Raw genomic sequence first — 20,917 nt, 5'->3', positions numbered from 1 at the left:
TGGTATTGCTAAAGCTTTTAAAAGGAGATGAAAATTTTGTTTTCTCTTTAAGGAATTGGTGTACAGTGATCCACCTCACTCTAATCAGTCTTCTGAGATGAGCTGTAGCAGACTTCCTTGCATAACTGTGTCTGGAATCCAGTTTGTTTCATGTGCATATGTACAATTAAACGCAAACTATGGGCAGTATTTATGGTGGGAGTGACTACCTCCCAGACACTTGAAAAATAAGAACAAACTAAGATTCTGTCATTCCTGATACAGCTTAGGGCAGGAGGACAGATCAAGAGACTGTTGCTTATGGGGAACTGTCAGTCAAGAGTGTTTAGCCTTCATAGGTGCACTGTTTATGGCATTTGCCTTAAAAGGGCAGCTATTGGAATGTGATAGCGATTTTGTAGTGAATGATTCAGCAAAAGAAAATGCTTGCTTTCATATTTCACTTTAAGGTCTTGGTTGTTGTCCTCTGCCTCACTTCTAAAGGTTCACGAAGGAACGAGAGATTTACAGTGTCTCCTCTTACAGAACCTCGCTGCAATCCTTAATTCTTGTTGTCATTATTGCTCTTCAGGCATCAAGAGTATGGGTTCAAAACAAGGTTGATGAATCAAAACATGAAATACACTCTCAGGTTGATGCTATCACTGCAGGAACTGCGTCAGTTGTTAACCTTACAGCAGGTAAATTTCAAAGGGAAGGATTTCCTTGCAGTCTCCTAGTTATTTATCAGTCTAATTCAAGTAGCATAGGGACTACGTATAGGGCAGCTAGGGAAAATTTTTCTTCAAAATACTCCGGTAGCTAAGTGCATTGACATGCAGAAACAGCTTGCTTTCTGTCCTTCCCAACACAATTTTTGTATCTTCAATTTATCTCTTACACTAAAGGTACAACCATTGATGAAGAGAAAATGTAGCTTGTTTATTCAATAAAGCAAAGCATTATTGATCTGACAGTTATTACTGTTTATTGACGGTAGGTTTTAATTCAGCAAATTACAAGTTGAAGGAGCTGTGTGTGGCTTAAAGGGATCGATACGGTATTACCTGTGTTCTTTCAATGTTGAAAGATAGCTGAAACTGTGGGCTGCTCAGCAAATTGCATTAAATGAAGAGAAATTCTATTAGAAGATAAATTCTTGTAGAAGAAATGTAGAAATCAGGAAAATTATAGCTGGGTTTTGGGTTTTTTTGTTGGTTTGTTGTTTGGTGGTTTTTTTTTAATGTGACAATTAAATTCCTTAGTAGACATTGCTTGGCTGTCTTGAAATGTTTCGTTTGTGCCTCACCAGAGTGTAGCTTGTCGTAGCTGCCTCTTCTTCCCTTTTAACCACTAAAGCATTCTGATCATGAAAAAATATTTGCTCTACAGGGGACCCAGTTGACACTGATTACACTGCTGTGGGATGTGCAATTACAACCATCTCATCCAACCTCACTGAGATGTCTAAGGGTGTGAAACTGCTTGCTGCTCTCATGGATGATGAAGTTGGAAGTGGAGAAGACCTCCTGAAAGCTGCTCGAACATTGGCCGGTGCTGTCTCAGACTTGCTGAAGGCTGTGCAGCCTACTTCAGGAGAGGTGAATAGATGGAAACTTTTCAGGTTCCCTCTTTGAAGGGCACAGCTTTGGCTTTTTTGAGACATGTTAGCTTCTAAGCCTCGTCTGCTCGGTGCAAGATAATGTTCCCTGTGCAAGCAGTCCTTTTGACTACTGTTTATTCCTTCATCTTTCTCTCTTTATGCCTTTTTAAGTCTTGCACCTCGGTATTAGAATGTTCTGAGTTATATGCAGGGGTTAACTGATTTGTGTAATAAATAGTTAATTTATCTCGGTACTGTATTCTCTTTTAGAAGCAAATTTCAAACAGTACTGTGACTCAATTTAGTAAGTAGTGGAGATTCATTTTTTTCTTTACTGTCTTCATCTACTTTGACATACAAAATGAGAAGTTAATCCCTCTGTTGTAGTTTTCCAGAAATGAGAGTAGTACTGACCAGGATAGACTATCTTGATCAATTTGTTATGGCTTGGAGTCTGCAGCCAGTTTGCCTTAGATCTCTTCAAGTATTTATGTTTTGAAGAACATGAAATAATCTCCTAGTGTTTCAGATTGGTTGGCTTATTGACTGTCCATCCTTAATAATCCTTGGAGTTATTACAATAGTGTCTATTTAGGTTCTTCAAAATTCTTCACACGCTCTCTGGGGCACTTCAGACTAAACTCCTGAAATATGGATGTGCAGTTGTGCATGTGGAAAAGTAAAGATTTTTCCAAAGTGTTTCTGTTGTGAAATATTTTTTTAGTGATATTGATTGCATGCTAATGCAGAAGTTCCTTGAGGAAATCTAATATTCAAGTAAAGCTCATTTTCTTTGAATTAATGTATTTTACCATTATATTTTTCCAGCCTCGACAGACAGTTTTGACTGCAGCTGGAAGCATTGGGCAAGCAAGTGGGGAGCTACTAAGACAAATTGGAGAGAATGAAACAGATGAAAGGTTCCAGGTAATGAGGGGGTTTCTTGTCACTGTCAGAACTGTGTAGCTTTCTAATAAGGAGGCTACTGCATAAAACCAGGCTTCCCAAAGTGTGGTTAGGAAGTGCTAGATTTTAAGTTTCTCAATGCTAATTGAGGTTAATCCATTAGGAAATTGTTTTTACTTACACAATCAGAGTGCCAATACCACAGGAACCCCTACTTCATTTTGTGCATCATACAGATGCTTTCGTGTTTCATTGAGTGCTGTTTGCACTGTACTCCCCTCAGTGTTTAAAATGCATGGCTTGTGCTGTTTGCATACTGGTGAGACTCCTGCTTTTAAAATTCTACTCTGCTTTTTACTTTCACAACTACGTTCATCACTGGTTTCTTTTATGGTGACTTTCAGTACCTCAGTGTTGCACAGATAATATCTTTTATAACTTTCCTGTAGGATATAGAACTGTCATTCCATTCTACAGATGGAAAATTTGGCAGAGAAGTCCAGAGATCTCCTAATTTGAGATACCCTATGACCTGTTGATCTCTCAAATTCTTGATATTGTGTCACACTTGATATGTTTGAATCACAGTTCTCATTTGCTTCAGTTGCAGCGGAGTGCAAGTTACATCACATGGTATCAAGTCAAACACAGAAAATAAGGAATAGCAAACAGCTTATTTTTAAAATCTCTGCCTATATTCACCAAGTATGCTGTGTCAGATGCAAGAATATAGCTGAGTTTCCCAGGGGGTCATGCATAGTCTTAAACAATTGTTCTGAATGCCATAGGGATTTTGTGGGAAGCAGTGTATTAAAACTTGCACATGCACACAGACAACTTTAGTCCTTGCCCTTCCTTGTGTTTCACTGTCTTTGCAAGCTAATGCCATGTATTTTTGAAGACTGAGTTAATGTTCATTGATAAATAACAGGTATTTCTTCTCAGTAAATATAGCAGTTTTCATATAAATGTTTGCCGCGTCTGCCTGCGTGCATGTAAACCAAAAGTTTACACAACCTTTTGGTAAACTGAGTAGACGAAAATTATTGTATGGCTAAACATCTTAAAGAAGTTATGTTTGTATTATCAAATCATAATGCCTGCATGACTTAAGTGCTAGCTATTAGCAGTTTAAAATAATTTTTTCTTAAATGCTCTGTTAAAAACGTGTGGATTTTTTCACTCAATGCCAAGAATAGGTTTGCACCAGAACAAAGGGGAAGTAATTTACAGCAACAGATAGACCTCTGGAGTGCACTGTATGCAAGATGTCTGCTAATATAATTTACAGGCCATTTTAAAGACTTGATCCACTAGTAAATTTGTCTACAAATTTCATCAGACTTCTTATTTGTATTCCTATTTGAGTATGTATTGCAGCCCTCTCTTTCTTGGGTAAGAGGAATAACCTAAACATTTTGATAAGGGCTGTGGCGTGTGTTGGAGAAGGTGGGTAAGGAGAGGGATGGTTTATCATGCCTTCATATCCTAACAACAAAATGAAAACTAGTGTTCTTTATTTTTGAAATCCAAGGTTTTCTTTCTACTGTGAAGTTAAAATTATGCATAAGTGTATCTGTAGTGTCTTTTTACAGGAAAGCCAGGTCATTTTAACAGTACAGGCATTAGGGAGGCATCATCCCACTAAAAACCTGAATTTTACGGAATGTAGCATTTTAAAGTGGGGAAATGGGAAGAAATTTTCTGAACTTTTTCATTGCAGCAGTTAACACGAGTGTGTTTTAATTTCACAGTTTCAGAGTTAACTAAATTGTTTTTGTACAAGGGCAAATGTTCTGGGATTAAGACCTGTTCTGAGTTATATTTTCGAGCAGTTATTTATTAGGGCCATATTTACATCATGGACAAGGAAATAGTGTGGTTGAAAAGGCATTTTCAAAAATGGAGTGGCACTTGTTACTGTTAAGCACAATTAAGTACTTGCATTTGGTATTAACTCAAGTACTGTCTGTCCTCAGCAGTTTGGTCCTTGAGGTTGTCGTCCTTATTGCAGATATTTATTGCATATTTAGTGGGGAACTCAATGTTTTTTTACTAATAGTGTATTCTCAAGAAGTGAAGATAAGCACATTGCAATTTGGGACCTACATTTGTTCCTATGGACTCTAAGCCAATTCATAATCTGTCAGTTCATACTCATTCAGTCCAGTAACTTGATAATGTAAATAGAGAAGTGGTTGTACTGACAACAGAAAACTGTAGCTGTGTTAATAGCTGTGTTTGCTGCTTTACACAAAACAAAATGTTTAAGTTTTGATACAGGAGAACTGCTTACCTTCAGGAAATGCAATCTTAATATAAACAAAGGATATAAATTTTTGTTCATAAGACTGAGTTTTCCCTTTATTTTACCAGGATGTTCTGATGAGTCTGGCCAAAGCTGTTGCAAATGCTGCTGCCATGTTAGTACTGAAGGCCAAGAATGTAGCACAGGTCGCTGAGGATACAGTCCTGCAGAACAGGGTTATCGCTGCTGCCACACAGTGCGCACTCTCTACTTCCCAGCTTGTGGCTTGTGCAAAGGTGAGGCTAGCAGTGTTCGTTAGGTGGCAAGGCATTGTTTCAAGTGTATGATTCTGTGTGTTTCCAATGGTCTCAGGCAATATACTGTGTTAATATCATAGCTCTAAATTTATGCAATATCAAAGTTGTTGATTAATAAATCATCACTCATAAAGGTGGCAATCAGGAGCCCAGAGGATGTGAGGCGTTGCTGTAATTCCCAGAGAAGGTGCCACAGATAACAGAGCCCATCTGATGAATTACTAGTATTGATGAAATATGAAAGTAAAAAATATTAGTTCAAGAAGCACAGCTTGCCTTGGACTATGTAAGTCTTCTAATAAAGCCTATAGAATTAGGATGGTTCATCTCATCTAAAGCTAAATAATTAAAAGCTGGTGCTCTTGCTGAAAACAAAATCAAGTTGGTTGTCATTGATTTTGAATATATTTGCACTAATGTTCAGTAGCCCATTTGCTTTAACAGATCCATTGCTTTTGGCCAAGTACTGATTTTCAGTCTAAGCAGATAACAAAGAAGTTGAGATCAGATGTCAGATTCTGAAGTCTGCAGCCTTTTTCCTTAAAAATAAATAAACTAATTTAATTTTAAAAATTACACAGTTCGCATTTCCTACTTGAATGTTGCTTTTGAAGTCTGCAGTGTCATCTTTTGCAGGGAAATGAGTGTTCAACTGTTGTGAAACAATCAGAAGGTTTGTATTAAAATTAATAGCCAATATTAGGTATTAAATTTTCTATATTTCTACTTGATTTCTCTGGCTGCAAGGGCTTTTTGTAATGCATATGTATCAGTTTTCATTACCTGGACTTGATGTTCATACTGCCTTTAAATTTCTTCAATACGGCGTAAGAGAGCCAGTGGCATCCTGTTTTCCTCATAAGATATGCACAGTTTTCCCATTGTTAAAAGCTGTCTGGACATTCCTGAAAAAAATGGGGGAGGGTTGTTTCTAATCTGTAGGTTACAGTGTTTATTACTTGTCTTGCGGCGTCAAAAGTAGAATGTTGTTTGGCTTGTGTCAATCACTACTTTTATTTAAACAAACAAACAAAAGGTTGATTTAAGAAGGTTTTACAAGAGCAATTCCAATTAAGATTTCATTTTCTTTGGAATTCCAGGGTACAGAAGTCTGCCAGTGAACGTAGTTACTCTGGAGGAGTTTGGCCCATGCCTGCCCTCCAGAACCACTGTCTAGTGTTTTCTTAGTTCAGTAGCTGCTGAAGAAGCATGAAGCAATTTGGGGGCCTACATTCTCAGAATCTAAATTGAGATTAAATTAACGGTATGCAGAGCCCTGATTCCTGATACAGATGTCTGAAACTACCTGTTTAACTACTTACTTTCAGGGTTTTCTGTCTAGGGAAAACAGATAAGTTAAAGATTAAAGCTAATGTAGTAGATGTTTCACTTGTTAGTAGTTAGGTTTCTGAATGCTTTGTGTCCTTTCCCCATGCAGGTTGTGAGTCCCACCATCAGCTCTCCGGTGTGTCAGGAACAGCTGATTGAGGCAGGGAAACTGGTAGACCGTTCAGTGGAGAACTGTGTGAGGGCCTGTCAGGCTGCCACAGATGACACTGAATTACTGAAGCAGGTCAGTGCAGCTGCCAGCATTGTCAGCCAAGCCCTGAATGACCTCTTGCAGCATGTCCGCCAGTTTGCAAGCAGGGGAGAGCCCATTGGACGCTATGACCAGGCTACAGATACCATCATGTGTGTCACAGAGAGTATTTTCAGTTCAATGGGAGATGCTGGTAAGTTTCTCTAATGGGACAGTAGCTTTCCATGATTCAGTGATGTGGACATTTCAAAAAATACAAGTAAAAAACCTTCTCTGAAAGGTACTGTGCTTCTAGCCTAGTGCTGTCGTGATGAGTAGCTGTTCAACCCATAATATTAAGTCAGCAAAATACATGTAGCTGCATGCTAGATAGAATTAATATTCTCGAAAAACAATCAATATCATGCTAAAGGATCACTGTAGTATTTTGTGTTTTCTACCACTGCTTCACTCCAGAATTGTGTAGCAATTTCTCATCTCAAAAAATGAACAGGTATCTGAGCAAATACTTCCCAGTGATTGATTTTATTACGCTTAGATTTTGTTGTAGGTTCTGAAACATACTTATACTTTTTCATATGATGTTTCTAAAATACACAGCTTCAAGAACTAGCCAAAACTTGAGATGCCTAACATTTCACTGATCCAGTATGAATTTTTAGTAAAGAACCAGTAAATAACTTTGAATGGTGACATTTCAATAGTTATAAATGTTACGAAGTAGAACACCATGAAGGGGCAGTATCAACTTGAAATCAAGACAAATCATAGAAAGTTTAAAATGGGATCAGTTTTTAAAAGTAGTTATGGTGAATAATATGGTTTTGGTCTTTTATTTCATGTTATATAAACACAAGGCCAGGACAGTAAATATTTCAGTCACAGCTGTATTCATCTTACAGTTGATATGAACAAACTAATATTTTCTAGTACAGTCATCTTAGTTGTTATATTTAAGAGGTAAAACTTTCAGATGTTTCTCTTTTTAAGGAACTGTCATTTCAGCTGTGCAGTAGTCTTCTGGAGGAATATGTACAGGGAAGTAGTTAGGGAGATTCTCAGTGTATTTTGACCCTAGAATCTCCTTTACGAGAACTCTGAGTGATTAAATTTTTTAAAAGATGCCTAGGAATGTCTGCTAAACCACTCTTAGCCTTCCAATTGAAAGCTGTGGAAAAAGTTTTCTAATGCTCTGTAGCTTTTCTAAGGAATTTAATTACTGTAGATGTGCACAGGAAAGCATGTTAAGTTTTGTTTAGCTGACAATTATTATTCAGCTTTTGTGCAGAAGGATGCTGTAAAAGAGATTATCTTGGATAGCATTTATTTTCTGTTCACAGTCAAATATCGTGTGCAGTACTTAGTTTTTATTAGAAGGCATTCAGATTCCGATTGGTGTTTCCAACTTCCCATTGTACTCCCGCGGTCACAATTCTAACAGCAAAGAGACTATAGCTTGTGACTGCTGTATTATTGCCCATGCAGGTTATTCTTTCTGTTTGACTTACTGGCTTAATACTGTAAGAAAGGGCACTTAAAGGGATTTTTTTTCAAGTGGAATATTTGGACTGGGAGCTGAGTTAGTCATTATTGGTAAAAATGTTAACTGCAAAATTGTATACTGGGAAAGAGTTGATAACAGCTAGAAAACTTGACATTTTTTTGCTTATGCCTGTCAAAGGAGCCTGGTAAGAAGGCATTTAATTCTGGTGTCCACAAGTCACCTTTAAAGCATGAGAAAAATGCTCCTTTGGTTTTTTTCCCCATGATTTTTTAGGAGCATTTGAAAAGGATGAGGCCTTAGAGCCAAGCACATCTTACATGGTTTGATGACCTAAAGAAAGCCAAAGGCTTTATGGGTTCAAGTCTGTCATGAAGGAGTTCAAGTGTATGTTTTAATGACCAAATGAATTTGCTCTAGAAAGGGTATGTATCTGTGTCAGAAGCATTGCTGTTTCCTCTCTGTGCTTCACTGTGACCAAAATGTGACTCCAGTATCTTAAATATAGACCTTACTTTTGGCCAAAGCCACCTAATTGGCGCTGAGTCCCTTCTGACAGAGTTCTTAATTCAGTTTATATTAGACAGAAGATAATTCCCCAAAAGAAGAATAAGTAGAAGATGGGTAATTTTTACTGAAGCAGTGAAATTTTGGCTGTAATTTGAGAGCAAAATTATCAGTCTTCACTGGGCCAGGAGTTTTCCTGAACTGTATATTCAAAATTACCTTTAAAGCATTGGTTTTTTGGTTTTGTCTTGCTGTCTAGAATGCAAATACTACACTTTTTCTTAACCTACACCGTAGCGGTTTCCTTCATTTATGTTGCAATTCAAGATTTAGTTTATGAAGGTTCTAGGTTATGAACTATTTGTGTAGCATTTTCAAGTCAAAAGAATACTTCAGCAAATGCAATTTTATTTTCATCTTGTTGAGTTGACTTTTGAAACCAAAACTGAAATGCAGAGAGAAGGAAAGTAAAAAATATAGTTGTATACCACAGGTGAAATGGTACGGCAGGCCAGGGTGCTGGCTCAAGCCACTTCTGATCTCGTCAATGCAATGAGGTCAGATGCTGAAGCAGAAATCGACATGGACAACTCTAAGAAGCTTCTGGCTGCTGCAAAGCTCCTGGCAGATTCTACAGCCCGCATGGTTGAAGCTGCAAAGGTACCAGGAAAATGAGCTGTCAGCTTAAAATCGTGTGGTTATGCACAAAGAAGAGATGATATGTGGGCTATCATAGGATCTGGCTGATAGTAGGGACGGTTTTTCTTATCCTGTAAATATTCTGCATTTAATGACTTATCCTAGGTACGTTCAGAAAAAAAAAACCAATTTATTAGTTAGCTGGTTTTATTTGTTTTAAAAATGTTTTTTGCACTACTTTGCTCACCTGTCTGCCCGGTTGTTATGACTCAAGCCATCTAGGGCAGTCACCAGCAGCCATAACCCTTGTGATGCAAAGTCTTATACCAGTCTACCAATACAAATGGAACAACAAACCCATAGCAATCTCTTACAAATATCTTTTAGAAAAGCTGTAAAGCTGTTAAAGCAACTCTGCCTCTGTTTGTCTCAGGAACAGTTTCTTCCACCTGGGGCATCTTGCCTGGGTTGTTCCCCCCCACACCACCCCTTCTCACAAGACAGGCAAATATCTAACCTTTTCTTTCCTTTCTGTGCTAGAAACCACTAGGGAGAAATATGTTCTTTTAATTGTTTCCCAGATCCTGCGCTTAAATGATTTTTACAGATCAGGGCCAGCCATTCTGCTAGGGCTGTAGAAGGCCTATATGCCCAGCCGCAGAGCATGTCCTTGACCTTCCAGCACTTCCTTAGACTTCAAATGGAGAAAACCTACTGTGTTAAGCCTCAAGGTGTGGACTGCAGTTACTGAAAGGCATATTGAATGGGGAATTTTAAAAACTGTTTTTTTCCAAAACCTACATTCATATAATCAAAGTACCTTATTACAGATCATAGCAGAAGCAGTTTACTGGGGTTACAAGGGTTGTTCTCCCAGGCACATGAAGTAGTGTATGAAGTATATATTAAACTCGCATCCTCAAAGTACTTAACATATACAGTAACAACTTTGCACTAGCAATAAATTTTCTGCTTCGAAGTCTTGGATCATTTCAATGTTCTTCTAACTTGAGTTAAGATAATATAAGGAAAATAAAGGCTGATGTAGCAGACACCGTCTGGAACTAAAGCCTTGATGTTCATCTATATTTTCTCCAGGAACTTTTACTGAGGCTCATGTGTTCTACTCTGAAATTTTGTGCAGGGAGCTGCAGCCAATCCTGAAAACGAGGATCAACAGCAGCGTCTGAGAGAAGCAGCAGAGGGACTGCGGGTTGCTACAAATGCTGCTGCACAGAATGCCATCAAGAAGAAAATTGTCAACAGATTAGAGGTTGAAAACTAGATACTTTTGAATTTTCAGTTTACTCTGTTTTGATAATTAGTATCTGTAGATAATTTCAAGCAACTAGAAATGCATATTTCAGGAAAAGTGCTAAGCATAGAATGATAGCACTGTAAGCTCAGTTCTAGAGTATACACCTAGGAATTAGAGAGGCCAGCATAGCATATGATACCATAATCCTCAAAACTGAGCAACTTGTATCACTGATGTAGTAAGCTGGTGTAAGAATTTGATTCAGAAGGCATTTGATGGTGGCTTAGTCATAAGCTTAGAACAGCTGAGGTTTCAAACAGCTGAGCTGAAACTATTTAATTACTGTTCTAATTCATCTGTATGATCTGTCATTTACAGACAATACCTTTTGGTGGTTTTACTAGTTTATCTGCCAGAGTTTCATGTAAATTTCTGTACAAAGATATGTTGAATTGCACCATATCCAATTAAACTGCTAAGTTGTTCAGAGAATCAAAGAAGCAGAGAAGAAAGTGGAAAGATATATCATAGCTGGTAGCACAGCCATGGGGGAGAAAGGCAATTTACTGTGCAGTAAGAATAAAATATCTCTGAAGTTTGTCTTGTAGGCAAGGTTTGATCTTCCCATTCTCAGCTAAAATGTAGAAAAGACAGATAAAAAAAAAAAACTAAGCCTTTCGTAATTCCTAGATTTGAACTGTGATTTTACAGTAGTCTGATTCAAATGCAATGAGGTTAGACAAACAACAAGATCTAAGTAGGTAACTGTCTTCCAAAAGTGCATTTAAATGACCGTACCTGGCTAGAACCAAAAGTCAAGAGTATTTTCAGGAAATAAAGGCTGATATGTCAGTTTTCTAACTGCATGCAAGAAAGCTTTTTAGAAAGGACATTTTTTGTTTTGCTGTTATAACATATACTGCCTTGCAAAGGAGAGAAATGTGTATGATGAGAATGAACCTCATGCTTGGCTGTATTTAGTGGGCCAGTTAAAGGAAAGTATTGTACATGTTGGAATATTTTGGATAAATTCCTGATTTTTTAATTTTGTAATTGTGAGAGATAGATAATAAGACTCCTAGATATTTGAAGAAGGTCTTCGCAGTGCTTTTAGACTCAGTAATACCAGTATCTTTTACCTCTGCATCATTTTAGTATCTTTGCTTTTGCCATAGGGCAATCTCCATAGAAGTTGGCTCCCTTGAGTCTTTGGTCAGAGGTGTTAATGTAGAAGTGTGAAGCACTGTATCTACTTCACCTGTTTTCTCTAACCTTCTTTGTAAAGAGCTAATTGATTAGACCATTTCTGCTCTCTGTAATTGACTTCTTTTGGTCATGTTGCAACCTAAACTATGAAGGAGTAAGAGCTTGGAGTCCTCCTAGTTCCACTTTTTCCTTTATTGGCAAGTTAGAGATGGGTAACAGTGTTCAGCTCATTTTCACCTTGAGAGAAGAGCAATCCTGAGTTTCCTTAAGGCAAATAAAATTAATCAATGGATATAATGTATTAATCTGTCGAAGTTGTTACTGTCAAAGTTACCTATAATATGTATTTCATCCTTTGAATTGCTCAGACTTTTACCTCTGATTTAACTCTGTTTCTTTTTCTCTGAAGATTGCAGCTAAACAAGCTGCAGCTGCTGCTACTCAGACTATTGCAGCTTCTCAGAATGCAGCTGTTTCAAATAAGAACACAGCAGCCCACCAGCAACTTGTGCAGAGCTGTAAGGTAAACATATCACAACCCACTGACAAGTAACTCTTGAACTCTGCTTTATGGGGAACTGAAGGTCACCTTCTATAATAATACTATTGCAACTGCAAAAGGTGATAAAAAAAAACCAAACCACACACCCAAACTTAACACCACACATGTTCATCCATATGGATTCTGGTATTATCCAGAGTTTCCAGGCAATATTGTACGGAGAGCTTTGAAAAGCTGAGCTACTCTAAGTGCCGTGTAGTACTTGCCTGTTAGAAATACCCGTGCAAACACCTTACTGGAAAGGCTGGACAGGCTTATATACCTCAGTGTGTGTTTGTAGAGTAACAACCAATTCACCTAAAGCAAGTGCCTTAAGTAAAAGTTTTGCTGCAAATCAGTCAGCGGTACTGTACATGCAGAGCTATGCTAGAAGCACTGTGAGGAGGGGTCTGGTTGCTCAGAAATTTGTACACTGGCAAGAAGTCTTAGCCATGCGTTCAGTGCATAAGCGTGTTATCCAGGTGAGTAGTGTGAACATCAAAACAGGCTGTTGATACATGCAGTGAAATGGGACGGAGGTTTGCTCTGGAATAAAGGTAACTTTCAAATTTTCCACACTGAATGATGGAGTAGCAATAGTGATTTATACTATAACGGAGTGAAATCCTTATTTAATATATGGGTTACATAATAGATTATATAACTAGCAGTACTGATCCTGCTGTTCTGATGTTCAACCTACAAGCAACTGGGGCCTTAAATGTCAGTGTAAAAAAAAATTTTTAGACCTTACTATGGGGTTGACATGATTCCTAGCTTGAAATTGAAGCTGCCAAGACCACAGATTTCAAGGTATGCCTGAAGTCAAGCACATTTTTATGGTTCCAAGCTAGAATTAAGAGTCTGAGAAGCTGTTTTCTTGTGTGTTTAAGCTACATTTGGCAGCTTCATTTCTAGCAATGACTAATGTTGCTTCAGGTTTTTTAAAGAAATTGCTTTTAAAGAAAAAATTGAAAAAGACACAGAATGCAAAAGGGTGTTCTGGATGGAAGAGCCATTATGTAGGGAACAAGAACAAAACCAGTAAAGAAGGCATCATTAAAAGCCCCATTAACATTCAGCAATTATTTCTTGTCACAGTGATATTCCTAAGAAATGTTGGAATTAAATAAGGTAGCTCAAATACATCTTAAGATTGTGTTGTAGGCAGCTGCTATTTCAGTATGAATTAAAACAAAAAAAAATGCTGAATCACTGTATTGCTTACAGGTCATTCTAATTTGATTTTGATGATGATTTTTTAGAGAGCAGAGATGATCTGATACCTATTTTGTAGCTTGGGGGGGAAGGGAGAAACTTAGTATTGCACTGCTGAAATAAGTGGTGTTTGAAATGGATGGACAAGGAGCACGAATCTGGGCAGCCCAGAAATAAAGCTTTAGCAATACACACTTCAGAATGATCCAGCCATACTATAAAGTTTGCAGTATTAGAAGTCAAGGAAAAGTAGGCTGAGGTGCTTGTGTGTGAAAGGCAAACAATGTTATTCAGAAAGCAAGACATTATCTTGAAAAATCCATCACCTCCACTGCTGGTATCGGAACATGCAGTAGGAAGTAATTCAAAACACTTTGTGTACATAATATTGCAGAAAAATCTTAGATTGTCATGGAGGATCTTTAAACTAATGAGTAGCTTGAATAAAGATTTCTTAAGTAAAAGTAGAATGTCTCTGAAAAAATTCTGTCATATATTAATACAGTTCCATGGAATCCTAAACAAATTCTGTGAAGGCACAAGAATATTGTACCTGTGAATACTACAGGTTGTCTTTAATGCAGGTGGGGAGAGGGCTTGCTTTAGTGTCAGAGGGTTTGGAGTTTTTATTTATCTACTAAAAGCTGCTCCCTTTGTTACAGAATGTTGCAGACCACATTCCTCAGTTGGTGCAGGGTGTAAGAGGAAGTCAAGCTCAGGCAGAAGACCTCAGTGCCCAGCTTGCTCTAATAAATTCCAGCCAGAACTTCCTTCAGGTGAAGTGAATCAATCACTGCAGTAGATTCCATCAGAGCAAAAAACATTTTTTTTTAGCACTGTATGTTTTTGTTTGTGATAAATAAGCAGTAAACAGTTAAGAACCATATAAAGAAGTTTGTCACTGACTGGGAGATTTAATTCCTCAGGTCAGATGGCTGAAGCATGTTGAATCTGTGGAGAGTGACAACTGCCAAAGTTGCAGATAAAAGCAACAAGAAAACTAAAATATATGGAGAAGAAACATTCATTGCTGTGACACTTGCCTTCTGGGAAAGGGTTTAAAGAACAAGATGGGGATAATCCAGCATCTTTCTAAGCAGAGTTCTGAATATGTGAGATGCTGTTGTCACCTTTCTTAGTGAAAGTAAAGTTAGTGTTGTAGCAAAATAGCTCCAGAATTCTTCAAAAATAAAAAGGGATATTACCATGGTTTTTTAGATACTAGCCTGCATATGTAATGGATCTTGATTTAAGTTTTGAACAAAAGATAAAATTTGACTCTCTGCTTCTTCCAAAACATCTTTAAGACATCTTTAAAAAGTAGATAAAATATTGAGCATTGACAACAAAATGATTGGTCTTATTGTTGATGTTACAAGAAACAAACAGAAGAAATCAATTCTCCATGTAATGATGTGATCATTATTTGGCACCAGTTAGTCCTGCCTTAAATATGGCATGGTTGTTAGCAGGTTCTTTATGGTCCCATGTAGGCAGAGGTATCACAAACATTGCGCTCACTCTGTTTGAGTGTTTTGCTGTATGATTCCCTCTGGAGTCATTAAAAAGATCCAGCTCCCTTCTGGCTGTATGTGTGTACCATGGTGGTGGTGAGAATAGCAAAGTATTTTAATTGTATTAGCAGCAAACCTTGTGAAGGGTCATTGCTTGAATTATAATTTTCAATTTATAGAATTTTGGCCGAGCTTAACATTTAGAAACATTGAGACAAATTTGCCATCTGTGCCACCTGGACTGGCTCATACCACATGGATGCCAAACGGCAAAACTGAGCACTGAAATATTTTTAAGTGGTCTACACGACTACCCAAAGGCCTCAGGCCTTTGATATATTGGTACCAAGGAAGTAGTCATTGTACTACTAAAGCACAAATTAGTCCTGCTGCAGAGGTTACTGCAATGTGGGATTATGACAGGGTGCAGCATATGAAGGCTGGGATCTAGAAGGTGCAGGGTTAAGGAGCAGGGCAGTGCATGAAATGGCCATTACAGAAGATCTAGAATGCTCATGAGTATGTAGATGGAGGAAGCAGTTTGTTGAACCATAAGCATTCTTTAAAGAAAATGAGCTAGTAAAACCAATTGTGTTCTCTGCTCTTCTTTGAACAGCCTGGAAGTAAAATGGTGGCATCTGCTAAAGCTGCAGTCCCCACTGTGACTGATCAAGCAGCAGCAATGCAGCTAAGTCAGTGTGCAAAGAATCTTGCTACCAGCTTAGCTGAGCTACGAACTGCCTCCCAGAAGGTAGGTAAATACTAGTTTTAATCAGCTAAAGCAAGATGGCTTGGATGGTGGTCACAGGCTCACATCTACTTGACCCCCTATGTCTCCCCCAAGGGAATAGCTCATTCTCAGGCAGTGTTCACTTCTCATTGTTGCTTTTTGTGCACATTGTGTTCGGTCTTCCAGGTGGCTTCTGTGTCTTAATAGAAAGGGGAGGGAGAAGTGGCAATAAAACCAAAAAGCTTGTGCTGCCTTTTCCACACTAGAAAGACAGGAGGAGGGTATACACAGAGCAGCACATCAAAGCACTGAGTTGCTGTTACATCTGAAGGAGAGCAGGGAAAGGGGATCATATCTCATGCACCTGCCAAGCTGGGGAGAACCCAGATACAGCACTTCTGTGGTCAGCGTTGTGATCGTGAATTGGAGCTGTAATCCCTAAAATTCAGGGAAGCAGAGGCTGTGTTTCACACACAGATTTCTAAACTATGTATGGGTTTCAAAAAAACAAAAGTATTGGGAAAGTCAGCTTTTTTTGTGTGTGTGTACACTGAGGCCCTAAAACCGAATTGTAGCATATTGGTAAGTACACCTGAGCTAACATGAAAATTTCCAATTCAGGTACTGATGATTGTGGGCAGCCACATCAGAGCGTTCAGTGGGACTTCAGACACAAAGCATAGTTAGGCTATCTGTCAAACGTGAAGTCCAGACTGCAGCAGTTATTTTCTGAGTACCTGGAGTGCTTAGTGTGAATGTATCTGTATGCAAGCAAAGTGCTTCTCATTCCCTTGGAGGTCCTTAATAGTGTGTTACTCTATTCACAAGCTAAGAATATTGTGCAGGCGTTTGGAATCCATGATGTGTAAGATTTAAAGTGTCCACAATGGCCTCTAAAGTCATGAGAGCAATAATTTGGGAGGGGGAGATTGTATCTGAAGGATTTGCTGATAGTTGCTTACAGCTCCTAACAGTGATATTGCTCTGATTTCTGAATAGGCTCATGAAGCGTGTGGCCCCATGGAAATTGATTCTGCTTTGAATACAGTCCAGACACTCAAAAATGAACTGCAAGATGCGAAGATGGCAGCTGTGGACGGACAGTTAAAACCTCTCCCAGGAGAAACTGTAATTGAGGAAGGATGTTCTTCATTTAAAAACAAACAAACAAAGTTAGCTGTTAAAAATTTTAAGTATTAGAGGCAAAACAAGTTGTGAGGCTTTGGATAATGATGACACTGATAGGATTTTGCACTAATTCACTTAAAAAGAGTATATATTCCTACTACACCAGAAGCATGTTCTGTAGCAGAATTACTCTTAGGACTGTAGGGCCTCCTTCTCTATTGTACAAATTACAATTTAGTAGCAGCAACGTTTCAATCTTTTCTTGCCAAAAAGAACTTCTTTTCAGGAGTATCAAAGATAAGAACTCAATAGTTCTAAGACTACCAATCCTCTGAGGCTTAGAAAGTGAAATCTTTTATTTGGCAAAAACCCGCTTCTCCTCAGATGAAGGTATTGATTTCCATTGCTAATTATAAAATAGTTTTGTTGTTCGTATTATCTGATATGTTAATTTCTGTCATCTCAGACAGGGAAAACATGCTAATCAGGTTTTAGGGAAACTGTGTGTTCAGTAGCTGTGGTAAAAGCTTGGGTTTTGTGGAATGAGGAATTTTTTAATACTGTTTAGAAAACAAGTGTATTTTAGTTGAGCTTAAACAAAGAATTTTGTCCTTTGCAATTTTTCACAGCTTGAGAAATGCGCTCAGGACCTGGGAAGTACATCCAAAGCAGTCGGTTCATCAATGGCCCAGTTGTTAACTTGTGCTGCTCAAGGCAATGAGCACTACACAGGTAGCCTTTTATTTGTAATGTCTCTGTGAAACCTCTCCTTTCCATACCTGATAGGAGGCTTTCATATCACAGACTACTTAAATCAAGGAATTGCGTACTTTTTTTTTTTTTAATGCTGAGAGTGAATTTTGTGGGAAGTTACTAGGAATTGCTAGTGTAAATAATGTGCTTGATAAAAGGATAGTGTTGCAGCCTGCTCTGTGTCTGTATATGATTGGATAGACTGAGACATCTGTTGTTTTTGTAAATATATGCCACAAACTCTGCGAAAGACAGAGCTGAAATGCAATGTAATTTAAAGGTCAGTGCCACTGGAAATGTTTCTATGTCCTTTCAGAAGGTTAAAAGGGTCTTCGGATATTTTTTGAAGCGCAGGATACAAACATAACTTGGCATAGCCTTGTGATGTATAAAACTGCATCTCTTACTAGATGTTACCAGTTTACGTGTATAACGCAGCTGGTCTCTGATTCATTGATCACATTTGCATAGTTTGAGTTAAAGCCAATGGGGAATGTGGGCACACAGGTTCTGCAACTTGTTGTTGTACCTATACTTTTAGAAACTAAAAACACCTTAATAAGGAAAATGCTCCTTGCAGGGGCAGGGGAAGGTTTACTCTTAGATGGTAAAATGTTATGTCTCCTTATTTCTGTAAGAAATTAAAGCTGTTGCAGCAAATGCTGCTGTAGGATTTTTTTAAAAAATGTTACTGATAAAATGCATTATGGTAATTACCACTTTATTGGATATCATTGCATCAGGGCTGCATAACTTACAGTTGCTTTCATTTGAAGCATTTGTAGTTGAATTAGGTGGTTTTCATGTTTCTATCAGTTATGCAGGGCATAGCACTGGGTGTCTGGCAAAGGAATACAGATACTTGCAGCTGATATTGGATAATTGAATGTAGTAGCTCTCTTAACATCAAGCTATAAGAGCTGTTTGGTTGGGAAATCCTACGAAGCAATGAGTCCCTTTGTCTCATACTGTCTGGTTATGCAAAAACTGTTGTGTGCTCATGCAAGCACCGAGTATTTGCAGGTATTATGACATTCTGCTGTTTCTCTGTGATAAATATACTTAACAGCTTCTATACACTGTTTAATAATTCCCTTTTGTCTGCAACTGTCACAGAAAGTTTCTTTTCACTTTGTACTGAAAGTCAATGTAGAGGATGAAAGCAGCACCAAATTGAAAGCAAAACAATCAGACATTTTTTTTTCTGTGGTGCTGTGATAAATTGTCAAACTTTAAAGATACTTACTGGTACTCTAAATAAAGGAGGCAAAACATGTGGGTTTTTTTTCCTGAAATTTTCTTTAAATTAAGAATGTAGAAAGCTCTCTGTGGTTTGCCAAATAGAAAGGTTGCAACTACAATGTAGGCAGTACTGTTTCTCTGCCTAGCTTGGCTTTACTTTGACTTATAATATCACTTGGTTTTCATTATCTTCTAAAGTTTGTGTGTTTAAAAATGTTCAGCTGATCAGAAGAGAAAATGTTAAAAGGCACTGGTGTTAAAATGCTAATGAGGCTCCTTTGTGGCTTCTGATGTCCCAGCTTTCTAAACATTTCCAATAGGGATATTAGAACATTCTACTTATTTTTAGTGCCTAAATCTGGATAATCAAGAGGTCTTGTACAGCAGAAGTGAACCTTTCCTATAGCTTTCTTTTGACAGGAATAGTATCATTTTAACATTATGACTCGAAATATACCACCTACATTAATTGCATATGTTGTTGACTAGACTATGTGCCAGTTATGGTCTATTAGAAGACTATTTTATATGGGTTTTCATTATGGGCTGAATTAAGTTTCAAAAATAGAAGAATGGGACCATTATTCATACAGTTGTACGTCTCAGTGCTACAGCTGTACACCTTAGGACATTCATCAGCTCTAACGCTATAATGTTGGCCAGACAGACCACAGAAATTAATTTTTTGACATCCTCTCTATGACTTCATTCAGTTATTTCTATGTGCTTGTACTTACAGTGGTGTCAGGTTATAGCAAGTTGTATCACCCCAACAATTCTAATTTTTTTAATTGCTTGAACTTAAACTATTGATGTGTGTATTCTCTAAAAAAAGTCAAAGTTGCATTTTCAGAAGTGGGTACGCCGTTCTTGCAGACAATCACTTTCCCCCATAGCTTGGAGTATGAGTTTTTCATTTACAGGCTTTAGATTTTCTTCTTTTCAAGCGGTTCACTAAGATTTAGTCACTCAAGTAGAGCTGTGCTCAGAATGTGCTCTTTGGAGTATAATATTTACTTTATGGCTTCACTACAGCCATTTCTCTAAGCAAATGATGCTGTGTATTTTAAATGTGTTCATGTTTGAAGATTTTCTTTTAAACTGCATTTGCAATGTCATTTTTGCAATGGGATCATTACCTGCAAATTCATCTGTCATGAAATACAAAGATAGTCTTAAAGGATGCTAATAGAATCCTTGAAATCTGAATATAGGAGTTGCTGCCAGAGAAACTGCTCAGGCTTTGAAGACACTGGCTCAGGCAGCACGAGGGGTTGCAGCATCTACTACTGACCCTGTGGCAGCGCATGCAATGTTGGATTCAGCAAGGGATGTCATGGAAGGCTCTGCTATGCTTATTCAGGAGGCGAAGCAGGCCCTGGCTGCACCAGGGGACGCAGACAGTCAGCAGAGGTTAGCCCAGGTAAGTTGCAACTTGAGTAGCTACATGAATTATCAAAAACCCAGTGAAACGCAGTGTTAAATAATGAGAGAGAACAACTGAAAATAAGGCTGCAAAGAATGTCAGCTTTCTCATCCTTCCAGCAGCTCTCAGGTATCATGCTTATGTTAAACAATGCAGTCGGTGGGAAGTAGGGATTTTAGTCATCTTTTAGAAAAATAAGCTTACACAAAGATGCATTTAAGTGCATTGACCCATAACATATTTGAGTAGGCTGCTTGACTTGCAAAAATGAAACTGTTAAACTGATTATCAGATGAAGAATCTGTAGTCATGTTATTCAAAAAGTGAATGCAAGTTTTCAACACATGTGGCACCACTGCTTTCAAAGACTTTAAGGAGTAACAGGTTATTTTTTACTGTTTTGAAAAATTCTATAATTGGCCTGTATTTTAAATAATTTCTGATGAGGAGACATTTTTTTTAATCAGGATTTTGTTTGAAAAAAGTAGCAAGCAAAGGATTTCTGTGATTAGTATATGGTTAACTTCAGGGGCATTCCCTTATCTGCAGTGCTCCAGCCTTTAACCCAGGTGCCAGGAGCAGTTGTGGAGCTGCCCTGCCAACGCTATCCTATCAAATGGGTGAGCATAAATAACGACTACCGATAGACTACAGGTGAGCA

The 20,917-nt window shown here is 38.0% G+C and overlaps 1 protein-coding gene across 4 annotated transcripts in view; it reads left to right on the top strand.

Moving 5' to 3' along the window:
- The window catches only part of TLN2 (talin 2), a 221,548-nt gene that overhangs the window by 132,776 nt on the left and 67,855 nt on the right, over positions 1–20,917 (top strand). For all 4 annotated transcript variants that reach the window (XM_075100095.1, XM_075100097.1, XM_075100094.1 and 1 more), the window contains 13 exons: positions 572–680; positions 1,372–1,580; positions 2,411–2,509; positions 4,865–5,032; positions 6,492–6,786; positions 9,095–9,261; positions 10,385–10,513; positions 12,114–12,227; positions 14,126–14,239; positions 15,594–15,728; positions 16,707–16,835; positions 17,465–17,567; positions 20,045–20,253. In XM_075100095.1, coding sequence (XP_074956196.1) covers positions 572–680; positions 1,372–1,580; positions 2,411–2,509; positions 4,865–5,032; positions 6,492–6,786; positions 9,095–9,261; positions 10,385–10,513; positions 12,114–12,227; positions 14,126–14,239; positions 15,594–15,728; positions 16,707–16,835; positions 17,465–17,567; positions 20,045–20,253 — 1,980 coding nt within the window. The remainder of the gene's footprint in view (positions 1–571; positions 681–1,371; positions 1,581–2,410; positions 2,510–4,864; positions 5,033–6,491; positions 6,787–9,094; positions 9,262–10,384; positions 10,514–12,113; positions 12,228–14,125; positions 14,240–15,593; positions 15,729–16,706; positions 16,836–17,464; positions 17,568–20,044; positions 20,254–20,917) is intronic.

The sequence above is a fragment of the Phalacrocorax aristotelis genome, chromosome 7 (assembly GCF_949628215.1).
Source record: "Phalacrocorax aristotelis chromosome 7, bGulAri2.1, whole genome shotgun sequence".
NCBI lineage: Eukaryota > Metazoa > Chordata > Aves > Suliformes > Phalacrocoracidae > Phalacrocorax > Phalacrocorax aristotelis.
Note: the sequence above shows the minus strand (reverse complement) of the source record. Positions and strands in the feature narration are given on the sequence as shown.